Raw genomic sequence first — 15,927 nt, forward strand, 5'->3', positions numbered from 1 at the left:
GGGCCTGGGCCGGGGCCGCGGGGACTGCGTTCGGCCGCAGTCGCACGGCTGGGGATTGGAGCAGGATGGGGATAGAGCTGTGCGAGCCCAGCTACCTCTACAACCTCCTCAACCAGTACCGGCGCGTCTCCCGGCTGGCGGAGCCCAACTACCTCTGCCTGCTGGGTGAGCCCATGGGATGCGGCCTGACCCGGCCTGCCGCCGGGCCCGGGAACGGCGCTGGGCAGCGGCCTGACACTAGGCACCGGTGGGCAGCGGCAGGCTTTGTGGGGTCCAGCACAAGGGGAAGGGCATACATTGCTTCCTGGAATTGCTAGAGACGTGCAGTTGAAGTTTTTCACTCACCCTTAAAGCTATCGTGGAATCCCAGGCTGGTTTGGGTGGGGACTTTTCAAGGTCGTCTAATCCAAGCCCCCTGCGGTCAGCAGGGACAGCTGCAACTAGAGCAGGTTGCTCAGCGCCCCGAACAACCTGACCTGCAGTGGTTCCAGGGATGGGGCAGCTCTCACCTCTCTGGGCAGCTTGAGCCAGGGTCTCACCACCCACAGGGCAAAGAATTTCTTCCTTCTCTCCAGTCTGAATCTCCCTCTTTTAGTTTACACCACCACCCCTCAGCCTGTCACAAGAGGCCCTACTTAAAAGTCTGTCCCCAGCTTTCTCATCATCCCTTTAAAGTACTGAAAGGCCACCAGAAGGTCTTTCCTTATTATCCTGAATTATCCAGGATTTAGGAGTTACAGGAGAGCCACTGGTCTCAAATGTTTCTTCCAACCCAAACAATTCTGTGGTTCTATCCACTTGCAGATGCCATGACCTGGTCCTGCTCCAGCCCTTCCTGCTCTGCTCCATCCTAGTGCTCCACCCTCTCCTCTGCTGCTCCCAGGGGTGTTAGAGGTGTACAGGATTGCTTGACTGTTGCACAAAGATAAGCATTTGCATCTTGGGTAGTGCCAATACCCCTCAAAGGATGCAATATTACATTGCAATACTGTAGAATAGAGTAGAGTAGAATACAATAGAATAGAATAGGAGTTAACCAGATTGGAAGAGACCTTTGAGATCAAGTCCAACCTCTCACCCAGCACCATCTGATCAACTCAACCATGGCACCAAGGGCCTCATCCAGGCTCTTCCTAAACACCTCCAGGGATGGGGACTCCACCACCTCCCTGGGCAGCACATCCCAAGGGCCAATCTCTCTTGCTAGGAAGAATTTCTTCCTCACCTCCAGCCTAAACCTCCCCTGGCACAGCTTGAGACTGTGTCCTCTTGTGCTGGTGCTGCTTGCCTGGGAGAAGAGACCAACCCCCAGCTGGCTCCAACCTCCCTTCAGGGAGTTGGAGAGAGCAAGAAGGTCTTCCCTGAGCCTCCTCTTCTGCAGGCTAAGCAACCCCAGCTCCCTCAGCCTCTCCTCCCAGGGCTGTGCTCCAGACCCCTCCCCAGCTTTGTTGCCCTTCTCTGGACACCTTCCAGCAGCTCAACATCTTTCCTAACCTGAGGAGCCCAGAACTGGACACAGGACTCAAGGTGTGGCCTAACCAGTGCATTGGCAAAGGAGTCAGCCACCTTGGGAGTGGGGTTGGGATACCTCCAGTCTCCCCCTTTGCATCCCTGGGGCAGCACAGGGGCAGAGGTGCTGGACCTCAGGGTGTCAGAGCAGACTCAGTGACTGGGGGGCAGGCTGTGCCACAGGGCAGAGCAGAATGGAGCCTGGGACTGGTGCTGTGCCACGCTTGGCTCAAGACCAAAGGTGCTGGCAGCTTTTGTGGGCACACAGACTTCTGTCAGTGCTGCTGTTCTTACATAAACATCAGAAAATCCCAGTTTCTTGATAGAGAATGACAGAACCATGGATTCATTTGGGTTGGAAGAGACCTTTAAGATCACGGAGTCCAACCCTGAGCCCAGCCCTGCCCCAGGGCACCACCAAACCATAGCCCTCAGCACCACATCTCCATGGCTCTGAAACCCCTCCAGGGATGGGGACTCCACCACTACCCTGGGCAGCCTGGGCCAGGCCTTGACAACCCTTTTGGGGACAAAATTGTTCCTCATGTTCAACCTAAACCTCCCTTGGGGCAACCTGAGGCCATTTCCTCTCCTCCTGTCACTTAGAATCAATAAGGTTGGAAAAGACCTCAGAGCTCATCAAGTCCAAGCTGTCACCCAGCACCTCCTGACAACTAACCCCTGGCTCCAAGTGCCACATCCAATCCCTTTTTGAACACCTCCAGGGATGGGGACTCCACCACCTCCCTGGGCAGCACATCCCAAGGGCTAACAACTCTCTCTGGGAAGAGCTTTTTCCTCCCCTCCAGCCTGAACCTCCCCTGGCACAGCTTGAGACTTGATACTATGGAGAAGAGCCCAACCCCGACCTGACTCCAGCCTCCTTTCAGGGAGCTGTAGAGAGCCAGAGGGTCTCCCCTCAGCCTCCTTTGCTCCAGGTTAGAAGCTCAGTGCCTGGATTGCCCCTGGCTGAATCACAAAGAGGATTTCTTGCCTTTGAGACCTGAAGTCAGCCAACTGCTGTCTCCTGGGGGTCGTTTCAGATGCCCGCGGCCAGAGGGAGTACGACGAGAGCCACGTGGTGACAGCTCGCAGGATCCTGCAGGTGAGGAGCTTGCCCTCTGTGTGCACCACCCCTGGCCTCAGCAGTTCATAGTAACCCCAGTTAACAGTAACCCCCAAATGGTTTCACCTCCCCCAGGATGTGCCCCCAGCTGCCCCCTTCCCGTTTCAACCACATCCCATTCCTGCCGCTTGGGAGGGCTGTGCTCTGGCACCACCCACAGGTGACTGCAGCGGCCCAAAGCTTGGCACAGGGAGCTGCACAGCAGGGGAAACCTTGCACAAGAGCACAGACTCTGTGGCCTTGCCTCTCAAGGGACACTCCTGGCACTGTCACCTCTGTGGCCAGTGGGGTTTGCGTCACCGCTGCTGAGGGAGGCACAGAGCTGTTTGGGTTGGAAAAGGCCTCCCAGCTCAGCCAGTCCAACCAGCAGCCCAGCACCACCATGGCCATTGAACCCTGGCCCCAAGTGCTATGGCCACAGGTTTCTTGAACTCACCTCCAGGCATGGGGACTCCACCACCTCCCTGGGCAGCCTGTGCCAATCCCTGACCACTCTTGCAGCGCAGAGGTTTTTCCTCACCTGCAACCTGACCCTCCCCTGGCACAGTTTCAGGCCATCTGCTCTCCTTCTGTCACCTGAGAGGAGAGGGGGAGAAGAGACTGACCCCCAGCACACTGCAACTTGAGGCCATTTCCTCTTGCCCTATCACTTGTTCTTTGGGAGAAGAGACCAACTCCAACCTCAGGGCAACCTCCTCTCAGGGAGCTGCAGAGAGCAATGAGGTCTCCCTCAGCCTCCTCTCCTCCAGGCTGAACACCTCCAGCTCCCTCAGCTGCTCCTCCCCAGCCCTGTTCTCCAGACCCTTCCCCAGCTTTGTTGCCCTTCTCTGGACCTGCTCCAGCCCTCAATGTCCTTCTTGGAGTGAGGGATCCAAAACTGAACCCAGGATTCAAGGGGTGGCCTCACCAGGGGCACAATCCCTGCCCTGCTCCTGCTGGCCACACCACTGCTGCTCCAGCCCAGGCTGCTGGTGACCTTCTTGGCCACCTGGGCACCCCCTGGCTCATCTTGAGCCACTCATGACCAACACCCCCAGATCCTTTTCCCCCAGGCAGTTTCCAGCCACTGCCCCCAGCCTGGAGCCTTCCTGGGATTGTTGTGACCTAAGGTCAGGACCCAGCCCTTGGCCTTGTTGAGCCTCATCCCATCTGCCTCAGCCTGTCCAGATCCCACTGTGGAGCCTTCCTACCCTCCAGCAGCTCCACACCCCCACCCAGCTTGGTGTCATCTGCAAACTGAAGCTGCCTCAACCCCCTCAGCCACATCACTGATAAAGACATTCAAGAGAACTGGTCCCAGTGCTGAGCCCTGGGGAACAGCACTGATGAGCATTCAGCAGCTGGAGTCAACAGATGTCATAGAATCATGGAGTCATAGACTCAGCAAGGTTGGAAAAGACCTCAGAGATCATCAAGTCCAAGCTGTCACCCAACACCTCCTGACAACTAACCCCTGGCTCCAAGTGCCACATCCAATCCCCTCTTGAACACCTCCAGGGATGGGGACTCCACCATCTCCATGGGCAGCACATCCCAAGGGCCAACAACTCTCTCTGGGAGGAAGTTTCTCCTCACCTCCAGCCTAAACCTCCCCTGGCACAGCTTGAGACTGTGTCCTCTTGTTCTGGTGCTGGGTGCCTAGGAGAAGAGACCAACCCCCAGCTGGTTCCAACCTCCCTTCAGGGAGTTGCAGAGAGCAAGAAGGTCTCCCCTGAGCCTCCTCTTCTGCAGGCTAAGCAACCCCAGCTCCCTCAGCCTCTCCTCCCAGGGCTGTGCTCGAGGCCTTCAGCATCAAGCCCAGGCATAGCCCCAGGGCCATGCTGCAGAGCTACTGCAGCAAGGTGTCAGCAGTGCTGATGCCCCTGAAGAGTGGAGCTGTGCTCCTGACAGAATTCCTCTGTGATTTTGGCAGAGTCCCACAGGAGAGTATCTGGTGCCAGATTCAGAGGAGCTGAGGTGTGTCAGATACTGTGTGGTGTATGACTGTGAGAGCTGCTGTGGCTATGAGGAAGAGGAGAAAGGAAAAGGTATGTGTGACCCCTGTCAGTGAAGGCCTCTCTGCTGCACAGATGTTGCTGCCATTTGATTTGAACAAAAACTCAAATCCCTGGGGATCTCCTCCCCCTCTGCCCTAGGGAGGCCACAGCTGGACATCTGGGTCCAGTTCTGGGCTTCCCAGGTCAGGAGAGACAGAGAACTGCTGGAGAGAGTCCAGGGCAGGCTGCAGAGCTGCTGAGGGGCCTGGAGCAGCTCTGGGAGCAGCAAAGGCTGAGAGCCCTGGGGCTGAGAGCCTGCAGAAGAGCAGCCCCAGAGGGCAGCTGAGCAATGCTCAGCAAGAGCTAAAGGAGCTGTGGGGGGCAAGAGGCTGGGACCAGACTCTGCTGAGTGGTGCCCAGGGCCAGGCCAAGGGGCAGCAAGGGGCACAGAGTGGAGCCCAGGAGGTTGGATGTGAAGAGGAGGAGAAAGTTGTTTGTTGTGAGGGTGCTGGAGGCCTGGAGCAGGCTGCCCAGAGAGGTTGTGGAGTGTCCTGGTGTGGAGAGCTTCCAACCCCCCCTGGGCATTGTGGTGCTGGGCAAGCTGCTGTGGGTGCCCTGCTGGAGCAGGGCTTGTGCTGGATGATCTCCAGAGCTCCCTTCCAACCCCTCCCTGCTGGGTCCTGGGATCAGTGCTGTGCCTCTTGTTTCTCCACCTGTTGAGTATGTTCCCAGGCTCCCAGAACCTCCTCCTGGCAGGCCTGGCTCCCATCTCTGTGCTGATCCCTCTGAAGCTCCTTCTCACCCCTGAGGACTGAGCTCTTCCTTTGCCCACATGCCACTGAGCAGGGCCTTGCCCAACCTTGGCCTTTCAGGGAGCAGTGCTTCAGAGGCTGCAAAACCCTGCTTGGCTTTCCCTGTGTGCCCAGAGTGAGTCCTTCCGCCTCTGAGGGCTACAAAAGGCCTTTCCCATGGTCACATTTCAGCCAGACCTGGCTGTGGCAAGGGGGTGGTGATGGGTTGCAGTTCACTGAGAGAGGTGAAGTGCTGGAAACTTCTCCCCCTTATTGCTGAGCCTTCCAGTGTTTGGCTTTCACACAGCCTTTGGCAAGGAGATCTCCTGGGGGGGTTGGGGAGGGACCCACAACCACTCCTGAGGGGTTGGTTGGGCTCCTGGGAGCTTTGCAGAGGTTACTGTGGGTTTGGCAGAGATTTTGTTTGGTTCAGGAACAGAGCCTGGGAGTGGAAAGGGTTCATCAAGACTCAGGGATGAGGCAGCAGCCCAGGGAGGGTGTGGGGGGTCACAAGTGGTGTTCCATTGTGCCTGGCCTTCAACACTTGCAGGGAGGAGGGCATCCACAGGCTCCCTGGGCAACCTCAGGTTGCCCAGGGAGCCTGTGGATGCCCTCCTCCCTGCAGATGTTCAGCCCCAGAAGGCCTCACCTTGAACACAGCCTCCCTGGGCAACCCTCCCTGGGACTTTGCAGTGTGGGTGTCAGGTGAGGCCAGAGCTAACCCCCAGTGCAGGTGGAGGCTCTCTGAACCTGCCCTGGCTTTCTGGATCTCCTCAGCTGCTGAGGAAGGAGCTGCCCTCCAGCATGCCCAGGCCTTGGAGCGCTTCACTCGACACCCAGTGCTGGTCCTGAGGGGAGGATACCAACGGTTCTCAGCCTCCTATCCCTTCCTGAGGACTCAGAAGGTGCTGTGGATGCCTCAGGTGAGAGGAGACCCATTTGCAAGGAGAAGACATGAGCATTCAAATTCAACTGGCCCCTGGGGTGGAGTGAATTATCACAGCACCACAGTATCACTGAGGCTGGAAGAGACCTCAAAGATCAAGTCCAAGCTGTCACCACAGACCCCATGACTAGAGCATGGGGGTTGCCCAGGGGAGGTTGTGGATGTTCTCCTCCCTGCAGATGTCCAGCCCCAGAAGGCCTCACCCTGAACACCCCCAGTGAGGGGAGACACATCCAACAGCCTCCCTGGGCAACCTGAGGTGCCAGAGTCTCCCCAGCCTCCCTGCCTGAATGAATGTGTCCAGGGCTGTTGTGGCTGAGTGCATGTTCAGCTCTTGGTGTCTTCTCTTTAAGCCCTCACCAAGCTCTCAGGAGTGAATTCACACTGAAGTTGAGCCCCTGCTGTTTCTCCCAACAGGAGCTAGCCAGCTTCCAGCCATACCCTGCAGAGATATTGCCTGGGAAGCTCTATCTGGGCAACTTCAAGCAGGCCTGTGACCAGCAGATGCTAAAGGACCTGAAGATCCAAGCCCAAGTCAGCATCTCTGAACAGCCTGCAGCACTGTGAGTTAAATACCTGAGGTGTGGCCCCCCCAGGAGTGCCTCTGCCTGTGGCAGAAGGGAGGTGGCACAGGATCACAGAGTCACCAAGGTTGGAAGAGACCTCAGAGATCATCAAGTCCAAGCTGTCACCACAGACCCCATGGCTACACCATGGCTCCAAGTGCCACATCCAAGCCCCTCTTGAACACCTCCAGGGATGGGGACTCCACCACCTCCCTGGGCAGCACATCCCAATGGCAAACAACTCTCTCTGGGAAGAACTTTCTCCTCACCTCCAGCCTAAACCTCCCCTGGCACAGCTTGAGATTGTGGCCTCCTGTTCTGGTGCTGGGTGCCTGGGAGAAGAGACCAACCCCCACCTGGCTACAACCTCCCTTCAGGGAGTTGGAGAGAGCAAGAAGGTCTCCCCTGAGCCTCCTCTTCTGCAGGCTAAGCAACCCCAGCTCCCTCAGCCTCTCCTCACAGGGCTGTGCTCCAGACCCCTCCCCAGCTTTCTTGCCCTTCTCTGGACACCTTCCAGCATCTCAATATCTTTCCTGACCTGAGGAGCCCAGAACTGGACACAGGACTCCAGGTGTGGCCTAACCAGTGCTGAGCACAGGGCACAAGGACTTCCCTGCTCCTGCTGGCCACACTCTTCCTGATGCAGGCCAGGATGCCCTTGGCCTTCTTGGCCCCCTGGGCACACTGCTGGCTCCTGTTCAGCTGCTGTCAATCAGCACCCCCAGGTCCCTCTCTGTTTGGCAGCTCTCAGCCACTCTGACCCCAGCCTGTAGCTCTGCCTGGGGTTGTTGTGGCCAAAGTGCAGCCCCTGGCACTTGGACTTGTTGAATGCCATCCTGTTGGCCTCTGCCCATCTGTCCAGCCTGGCAAGATCCCTCTGCAGAGCTCTCCTACCCTCTAATAGCTCAACTGCCCCCAGCTTGCTGTCATCTGCACAGCTACTGTTGATGGACTCCATCCCCTCCTCCAGATCATCACAGATGGGCAGAGGCCAAGGGCAGGAGATTGAACACATCCAAGTGCCAGGGGCTGCACATTGGCCACAGCAACCCCAGGCAGTGCTACAGGCTGGGGTCAGAGTGGCTGAGAGCAGCCAGGCAGAGAGGGACCTGGGGGTGCTGGTCGATGGTAGGCTGAACATGAGCCTGCAGTGTGCCCAGGGGGCCAAGAAAGCCAATGGCATCCTGGCCTGCAGCAGGAAGAGTGTGGCCAGCAGGAGCAGGGAGGTCATTCTGCCCCTGTACACTGCACTGGTTAGGCCACACCTTGAGTCCTGTGTCCAGCTCTGGGCTCCTCAGGTCAGGAAAGATGTTGAGATGCTGGAAGGTGTCCAGAGAAGGGCAACAAAGCTGGGAAGGGGTCTGGAGCACAGCCCTGGGAGGAGAGGCTGAGGGAGCTGGGGTTGCTTAGCCTGCAGAAGAGGAGGCTCAGGGGAGACCTTCTTGCTCTCTCCAACTCCCTGAAGGGAGGTTGCAGCCAGGTGGGGGTTGGTCTCTTCTCCCAGGCAAGCAGCACCAGAACAAGAGGCCACAATCTCAAGCTGTGCCAGGGTAGGTTTAGGCTGGACGTGAGGAGAAAGTTCTTCCCAGCAAGAGAGATTGGCCCTGGGGATGTGCTGCCCAGGGAGGTGGTGGAGTCCCCATCCCTGGAGGTGTTCAAGAGGGGATTGGATGTGGCCCTTGGAGCCATGGTTTAGTTTCCAGGACGTGTTGGGTGACAGCTTGGACTTGCTGATCTCTGAGGTCTTTTCCAACCTTGGTGACTCTGCCTGCTCTTTTCCAGGTGTGCAGAAGGTGACAAACACCTCCAGGTGGCTGTTCCAGACTCCCTGGAAGCAGATCTCTTCTCTTCCTTTGCCACCATTTGTCACTTCATAGGTGAGTTCCTCCTGATGGGGAATTCCTGGCACCCTGCTCTCTCTGGGGTATGAGTTGGGAGTGACTGCAATTGCCTGAGCAGGAAGCTCCAGACAGGAGGGTTGGAATCTCTGCAGAGCAGGATCCTCCCAAGCAAGCCCACACACCCTAACAGAGAGCAGAGCTGCCTCCCTCCCCAGCCTGGTGGGCAGAGAGGAGGCTTGGCAGAGCACCTGCCTGAGCCACCCTCTGCAAGGGAGTTGTGCTCACCCTGAACACCTCCCTCTGGTGACACTGAGCTTCCCACCTGACCTGAAGAGGCTTTGCTGCAGGCTCTGTGCCAGGGCTGCACAGGATTTCCTCCCACTCCTTGGTTCTCAAATAGACTCACAGCATGCTTTGGACTGGAAGGGACCTCCCAAGCCCATCCAGTCCAGCCCTCCTCCAACGTCCCCCACGAGATCAGGCTGCTCAGAGCCTTGTCCCAGCCTGACCTTCAATATCTCCAGGGCTGGGGCCTCAACCACTCCTCACTCCTGGGCTTGGATCCCTCACTGCTGAGCTTGGATCCCTCACTCCTGGGCCTGGATCCCTCACTGCTGAGCTTGGATCCCTCACTCCTGGGCTTGGATCCCTCACTGCTGAGCTTGGATCCCTCACTGCTGAGCTTGGATCCCTCACTCCTGGGCTTGGATCCCTCACTCCTGAGCTTGGATCCCTCACTGCTGAGCTTGGATCCCTCATTCCTGGGCTTGGATCCCTCACTCCTGGGCTTGGATCCCTCACTACTGAGCTTGGATCCCTCACTCCTGGGCTTGGATCCCTCACTGCTGAGCTTGGATCCCTCACTGCTGAGCTTGGATCCCTCACTCCTGGGCTTGGATCCCTCACTCCTGAGCTTGGATCCCTCACTGCTGAGCTTGGATCCCTCATTCCTGGGCTTGGATCCCTCACTCCTGGGCCTGGATCCCTCACTACTGAGCTTGGATCCCTCACTCCTGGGCCTGGATCCCTCACTACTGAGCTTGGATCCCTCACTCCTGGGCCTGGATCCCTAACTCCTGAGCTTGGATCCTCCATTCATGAGCTCAGGTTCCTCACTCCTGGGCTTAGATCCCTCACTGTGGGCTTGGATTCCCCCACTCCTGGGCTTGGATCCCTCACTGCTGGGCTTGGATCCCCCACTTCTGGGCCTGGATCCCTCACTCCTGGGCTTGGATCTCTCATTCCTGAGCTCAGGTTCCTCACTGCCTTGTTGAGCCTCACCTTGACTATCTCAGCTAGCTCCCTGGGCAGCCTGTTGCAGTGTTCCAGCACCCCCATGGTGAAGAACTTAGGCTTGGGTTCAGCACTTTGAAGCCTTCAGGGAGGAGTTTGTCTAGGTGCTGTGATGCTGACCACAGCAGCTTGGGCATGGAGGACCTCTTCTCTTCAGCTGCCTGATGGAGAGGTGCCACTTATCTGTGGCAAAGCTTCAGCTGCTCATTGTCATTTGAGTCAGGCCTTCAAAGCCAGGTTTAAACTCAGAGGATGGTAAAGGAAGGCAAATGCTCACTGAAAGAGCCCTGCTGCTGCTGTCAGGGTGGCTGAGTGTTCCTGCCACCCAGGCTGCTGGCCTGAGCCAGAGCTGGGCTGCACAGGGGACCCCTGAGTGCTGATTTCACAGAGTCACAGAACCATTCAGGCTGGAACAGACCCTCAGGATCACCAAGTGCAACCCAGAACCCTGCTCTGCAAGGGTCACCCCTAAACCATAGCCCCAAGCACCACATCCAAACCACCTTCAAACACAGCCAGGACTGGTGACTCAACCACTTCCCTGGGCAGCACATCCCAGTCCCTGACCACTCCTGATGGGGAAATCCTTTTCTACTGTCCAGTCCAAACCTCCCCAGTGGCAGCTTGAGGCCATTGCCTCTGGTTCTGGCACTAATTGCCTGTGAGGAGAGACCAGCAGCAGCCTCTCCACAAGGTCCTTTCAGATAGCTGTAGAGAGCAGTGAGGTCTCTCCTCAGCCTCCTCAGTTCCAGGCTAACCATCCCCAGCTCCCTCAGTCTCTCCTCATGAGGTTTATTCTCCAGGCCCTTCTCAGCTTCCTTGCCCTGCTCTGTGGCTGCCATTTCTGGGCTGGGAGTTGGGGCTGTGCAGGCTGGAGAGGAGAAGGCTCTAAGGAGACCTCGTTGTGGCCTTCCAGGAGCTGCAGGGAGCTCCAAGAAAGCTGGGGAGGGACTTTGGAGGGTGTCAGGGAGGGATAGGACTGGGGGGGTGGAGCAGAACTAGAAGTGGGGAGATTGAGACTGGATGTTAGGAAGAAGTTGTTCCCCAGGAGGGTGGTGAGAGCCTGGCACAGGCTGCCCAGGGAGGTGGTGGAAGCCTCCTGCCTGGAGGTGTTTGCAGCCAGGCTGGAGGTGGCTGTGAGCAACCTGCTGTGGTGTGAGGTGTCCCTGGCCATGGCAGGGGGGTTGGGACTGGCTGAGCCTTGAGCTCCCTTCCAGCCCTGACAATTCTGGGATGCTGTGATGATTCTCTGGTGTGTGGCTGTCACTCCTGGCTGTCCCTCCTGGCTGTCCTTTCTCTCCCCAGATGCTCAGCTGCCTCACAGAGCAGTGCTGCTCTTCTCCAGCCTGGGGCTCAGCCGCAGCAGCACTGCAGCCATGGCCTACCTGATGCACTCCTGCCACTTCTCCCTGAAGGTACCTCAGCAGCTCCCTGCACACAGGCACTGCAGCTGCCTTCTGTTCCTGAAGCCTCAGCACTCTGTCCTGCTCACCAGCTGCAGATCCCCAGCAGTGTGGGCAGCAGGGGCAGGGAGGGGATTCTGCCCCTCTGCTGTGCTCTGCTGAGACCTCCCCTGCAGTGTGGGGCAGCTCTGGAGCCCTCAGCACAGCACAGAGAGGGAGAGGGCAGGAGGAGACCCTGGAAGCCCTCTGTTGGGAGGCCAGGCTGAGAGAGTTGGGCTTGGGCAGCCTGGAGAGCAGAAGGCTCCAGGGAGAGCTTCTGGTGGCCTTTCAGGGCTTCAAGAATGCTAGAGACAAACTTTTGAGCAGGGCCTTTTGGGCCAGGCCAAGGGGGGATGGTTTGAACTGCAAGAGGGAGATTGAGAGTGGAGAGAAGGAGACATGTTTGACCCTGAGGGTGGGGAGAGCCTGGCCCAGGCTGCCCAGAGAGCTGGGAGCTGCCCCATGGCTGGCAGCAGTGCAGGTCAGGTTGTGTGGGGCTGTGAGCAGCCTGCTGGGGTTGGGGATGTCCCCAGCTCCCTTCCCACCCAATCCAGGCTGTGGCTCTGTGGAGGATGCAGCTACAGCTAAAGACAGGGCTGGGATGAGCAGCTCCTCACTCTGTCAGCAGTCAGTAAGTGATGGATCAATGGGGTTGTGGGGAACTAGAGACATCCCCAAGGTGGACCTGGAGAAGGAAGTATTGGAGGATCAGCCTGGGAGCTCCCTGAGCTTAGACAGAACAAACCCATGGAGCACTCCCCCCTGACCTTTGCAATCCCTGAGCATGGAGATGAAGCTGGGAGATGAACGCTGCTGGGCAAGCCCAGGGAGGCAGCTGGAGAGAAGCAAAGTGCCCCTGGTGCATCACCCTGTGTGCAGCACAGCTCCTAATGACCAGCTAATGCAGGGGGCTCTCATGAGTGCAGTGGGATAACTGCAGGGTCCCAGCTGTGAGCAGGGCAGCTGACACCAAGCTGGAAAGCTGAGGACCTTTGCTGGTTGCCTGAGCTGCTCCCTCACTGCCTCACTTAGCACACATGGCACAAACAGCATTTTGGGGTAGAAAACCCAGGACTGGATCACTGTGTCAGGGTGAAGTAACACAAAGTTCCTGCCAGGCAGTGAAAGCAGGGGAGCAGAGCCTGGAGGTGGTTGCAGGCTTCTCTGAAGTCCTGTTTAGCTCTCTGCTGATCCTGGTTTCATCTCTGCTGTGGAGTGGGATTGAGGCAGCCCCAGCAAGACTGCAGATGGCACCCAGCTGAGTGGTGCTGGGGGCACCCAGCTGAGTGGTGCTGGGGACTCTGAGCTGAGTGGTGCTGGGGGCACCCAGCTGAGTGGTGCTGGGGACTCTGAGCTGAGTGGTGCTGGGGACTCTGAGCTGAGTGGTGCTGGGGGCACCCAGCTGAGTGGTGCTGGGGACTCTGAGCTGAGTGGTGCTGGGGGCACCCAGCTGAGTGGTGCTGGGGACTCTGAGCTGAGTGGTGCTGGGGGCACCCAGCTGAGTGGTGCTGGGGACTCTGAGCTGAGTGGTGCTGGGGGCACCCAGCTGAGTGGTGCTGGGGACTCTGAGCTGAGTGGTGCTGGGACTCTGAGCTGAGTGGTGCTGGGGGCACCCAGCTGAGTGGTGCTGGGGACTCTGAGCTGAGTGGTGCTGGGGGCACCCAGCTGAGTGGTGCTGGGGACTCTGAGCTGAGTGGTGCTGGGGACACCCAGCTGAGTGGTGCTGGGGACTCTGAGCTGAGTGGTGCTGGGGGCACCCAGCTGAGTGGTGCTGGGGACTCTGAGCTGAGTGGTGCTGGGACTCTGAGCTGAGTGGTGCTGGGGGCACCCAGCTGAGTGGTGCTGGGGACTCTGAGCTGAGTGGTGCTGGGGGCACCCAGCTGAGTGGTGCTGGGGACACCCAGCTGAGTGGTGCTGGGGACTCTGAGCTGAGTGGTGCTGGGGGCACCCAGCTGAGTGGTGCTGGGGGCACCCAGCTGAGTGGTGCTGGGGACTGTAAGCTGAGTGGTGCTGGGGACACCCAGCTGAGTGGTGCTGGGGACTCTAAGCTGAGTGGTGCTGGCGACACCCAGCTGAGTGGTGCTGGGGACTCTGAGCTGAGTGGTGCTGGGGACACCCAGCTGAGTGGTGCTGGGGACACCCAGCTGAGTGGTGCTGGGGACTGTAAGCTGAGTGGTGCTGGGGACACCCAGCTGAGTGGTGCTGGGGACCCAGCTGAGTGGTGCTGGGGACATTGAGCTGAGTGGTGCTGGGGGCACCCAGCTGAGTGGTGCTGGGGACTCTGAGCTGAGTGGTGCTGGGGACATTGAGCTGAGTGGTGCTGGGGGCACCCAGCTGAGTGGTGCTGGGGACACCCAGCTGAGTGGTGCTGGGGACATTGAGCTGAGTGGTGCTGGGGGCACCCAGCTGAGTGGTGCTGGGACTCTGAGCTGAGTGGTGCTGGGGACACCCAGCTGAGTGGTGCTGCCCACAGGCTGGAGGGATGGGAAGGCATCCAGAAGGTCCTGGCCAAGCTGCAGAGGTGGTGCCCAGGTGAAGCTCAGGAGGTGCCACAGCAGTGACAAAGCTGTGTCAGCCACCAGTGAACTGCTCCCTGCCCACCCCCAGGCTGACTTTCAGCTCCAGTTCCCACCCCTGCTTTGCTCTCCCTCTGTTCACAGCGAGCCTGGAACCACGTCCTGAAATGCAAGCCCAGTGTGAGACCTCCCCGGGGCTTTGTGGAGCAGCTCTCAGCCTGGGAGAGCCAAATCTATGGCACCAGGATCACAGATGTCTCTGAACCCCACTACTGACTGCCTGCAGAGCACCAGCCAGCAGGGAACCCAGCCCAGACAGCACCCACCCCAGAGAGCACCCAGCCCGGAGAGCACCCAGCCCAGAGAGAACCCAGCCTGGAGAGCACCCAGCCCAGACAGCACCCAGCCCAGAGAGCACCCAGCCCAGAGAGAACCCAGCCAGGAGAGCACCCAGCCAGGAGAGCACCCAGCCTGGAGAGCACCCAGCCCGGAGAGCACCCAGCCCCAGCCAGAGCACCCAGCCCAGAGAGCACCCAGCCCGGAGAGCACCCAGCCAGGAGAGCACCCAGCCCCAGCCAGAGCACCCAGCCCAGAGAGCACCCAGCCCGGAGAGCACCCAGCCCGGAGAGCACACAGCCCCAGCCAGAGCACCCAGCCCAGAGAGCACCCAGCCCAGAGAGCACCCAGCCAGGAGAGCACACAGCCCCAGCCAGAGCACCCAGCCCAGAGAGAACCCAGCCCCAGCCAGAGCACCCAGCCCAGACAGCACCCACCCCAGAGAGCACCCAGCCAGGAGAGCACACAGCCCCAGCCAGAGCACCCAGCCCAGAGAGCACCCAGCCCAGAGAGCACCCAGCCCGGAGAGCACCCAGCCAGGAGAGCACACAGCCCCAGCCAGAGCACCCAGCCCAGAGAACACCCAGCCAGGAGAGCACACAGCCCCAGCCAGAGCACCCAGCCCAGAGAGCACCCAGCCCGGAGAGCACCCAGCCAGGAGAGCACACAGCCCCAGCCAGAGCACCCAGCCCAGAGAGCACCCAGCCCAGAGAGCACCCAGCCAGGAGAGCACACAGCCCCAGCCAGAGCACCCAGCCCAGAGAGAACCCAGCCCCAGCCAGAGCACCCAGCCCAGAGAGCACCCAGCCAGGAGAGCACACAGCCCCAGCCAGAGTACCCAGCCCAGAGAGCACCCAGCCCAGAGAGCACCCAGCCCGGAGAGCACCCAGCCAGGAGAGCACACAGCCCCAGCCAGAGCACCCAGCCCAGAGAACACCCAGCCAGGAGAGCACACAGCCCCAGCCAGAGCACCCAGCCCAGAGAGCACACAGCCCCAGCCAGAGCACCCAGCCCGGAGAGAACCCAGCCCAGAGAGAACCCAGCCAGGAGAGCACCCAGCCAGGAGAGCACCCAGCCAGGAGAGCACCCAGCCCAGAGAGCACCCAGCCAGGAGAGCACCCAGCCTGGAGAGCACCCAGCCCGGAGAGCACCCAGCCAGGAGAGCACCCAGCCCAGAGAGAACCCAGCCCAGAGAGAACCCAGCCAGGAGAGCACCCAGCCTGGAGAGCACCCAGCCCGGAGAGCACCCAGCCTGGAGAGCACCCAGCCTGGAGAGCACCCAGCCCAGAGAGCACCCAGCCCAGAGAGAACCCAGCCAGAGCACCCAGCCCAGAGAGCACCCAGCCCACAGAGAACCCAGCCAGAGCACCCAGCCTGGAGAGCACCCAGCCCAGAGAGCACCCAGCCCAGAGAGAACCCAGCCAGAGCACCCAGCCCAGAGAGCACCCAGCCAGAGCACCCAGCCCAGAGAGCACCCAGCCCAGAGAGAACCCAGCCTGGAGAGCACCCAGCCCAGAGAGAACCCAGCCAGAGCACCCAGCCCAGAGAGCACCCAGCCCAGAGAGCACCCAGCCTGGAGAGCACC

At 59.6% G+C, this 15,927-nt stretch overlaps 1 protein-coding gene across 1 annotated transcript; it reads left to right on the forward strand.

The window, feature by feature from the left end:
- Positions 1–43: 43 nt before the first annotated feature.
- Positions 44–14,301, forward strand: STYXL1 (serine/threonine/tyrosine interacting like 1). The gene is made up of 8 exons (XM_054166803.1): positions 44–165; positions 2,553–2,614; positions 4,548–4,662; positions 6,180–6,325; positions 6,766–6,911; positions 8,697–8,791; positions 11,354–11,463; positions 14,151–14,301. Exons 1-8 carry the CDS (start codon positions 66–68, stop codon positions 14,280–14,282), a joined length of 906 nt encoding a protein of 301 aa, XP_054022778.1. The 5' UTR covers positions 44–65; the 3' UTR covers positions 14,283–14,301.
- Positions 14,302–15,927: the final 1,626 nt, after the last annotated feature.

The sequence above is a fragment of the Dryobates pubescens genome, chromosome 13 (genome assembly GCF_014839835.1).
Source record: "Dryobates pubescens isolate bDryPub1 chromosome 13, bDryPub1.pri, whole genome shotgun sequence".
NCBI classification, from domain to species: Eukaryota; Metazoa; Chordata; class Aves; order Piciformes; family Picidae; genus Dryobates; species Dryobates pubescens.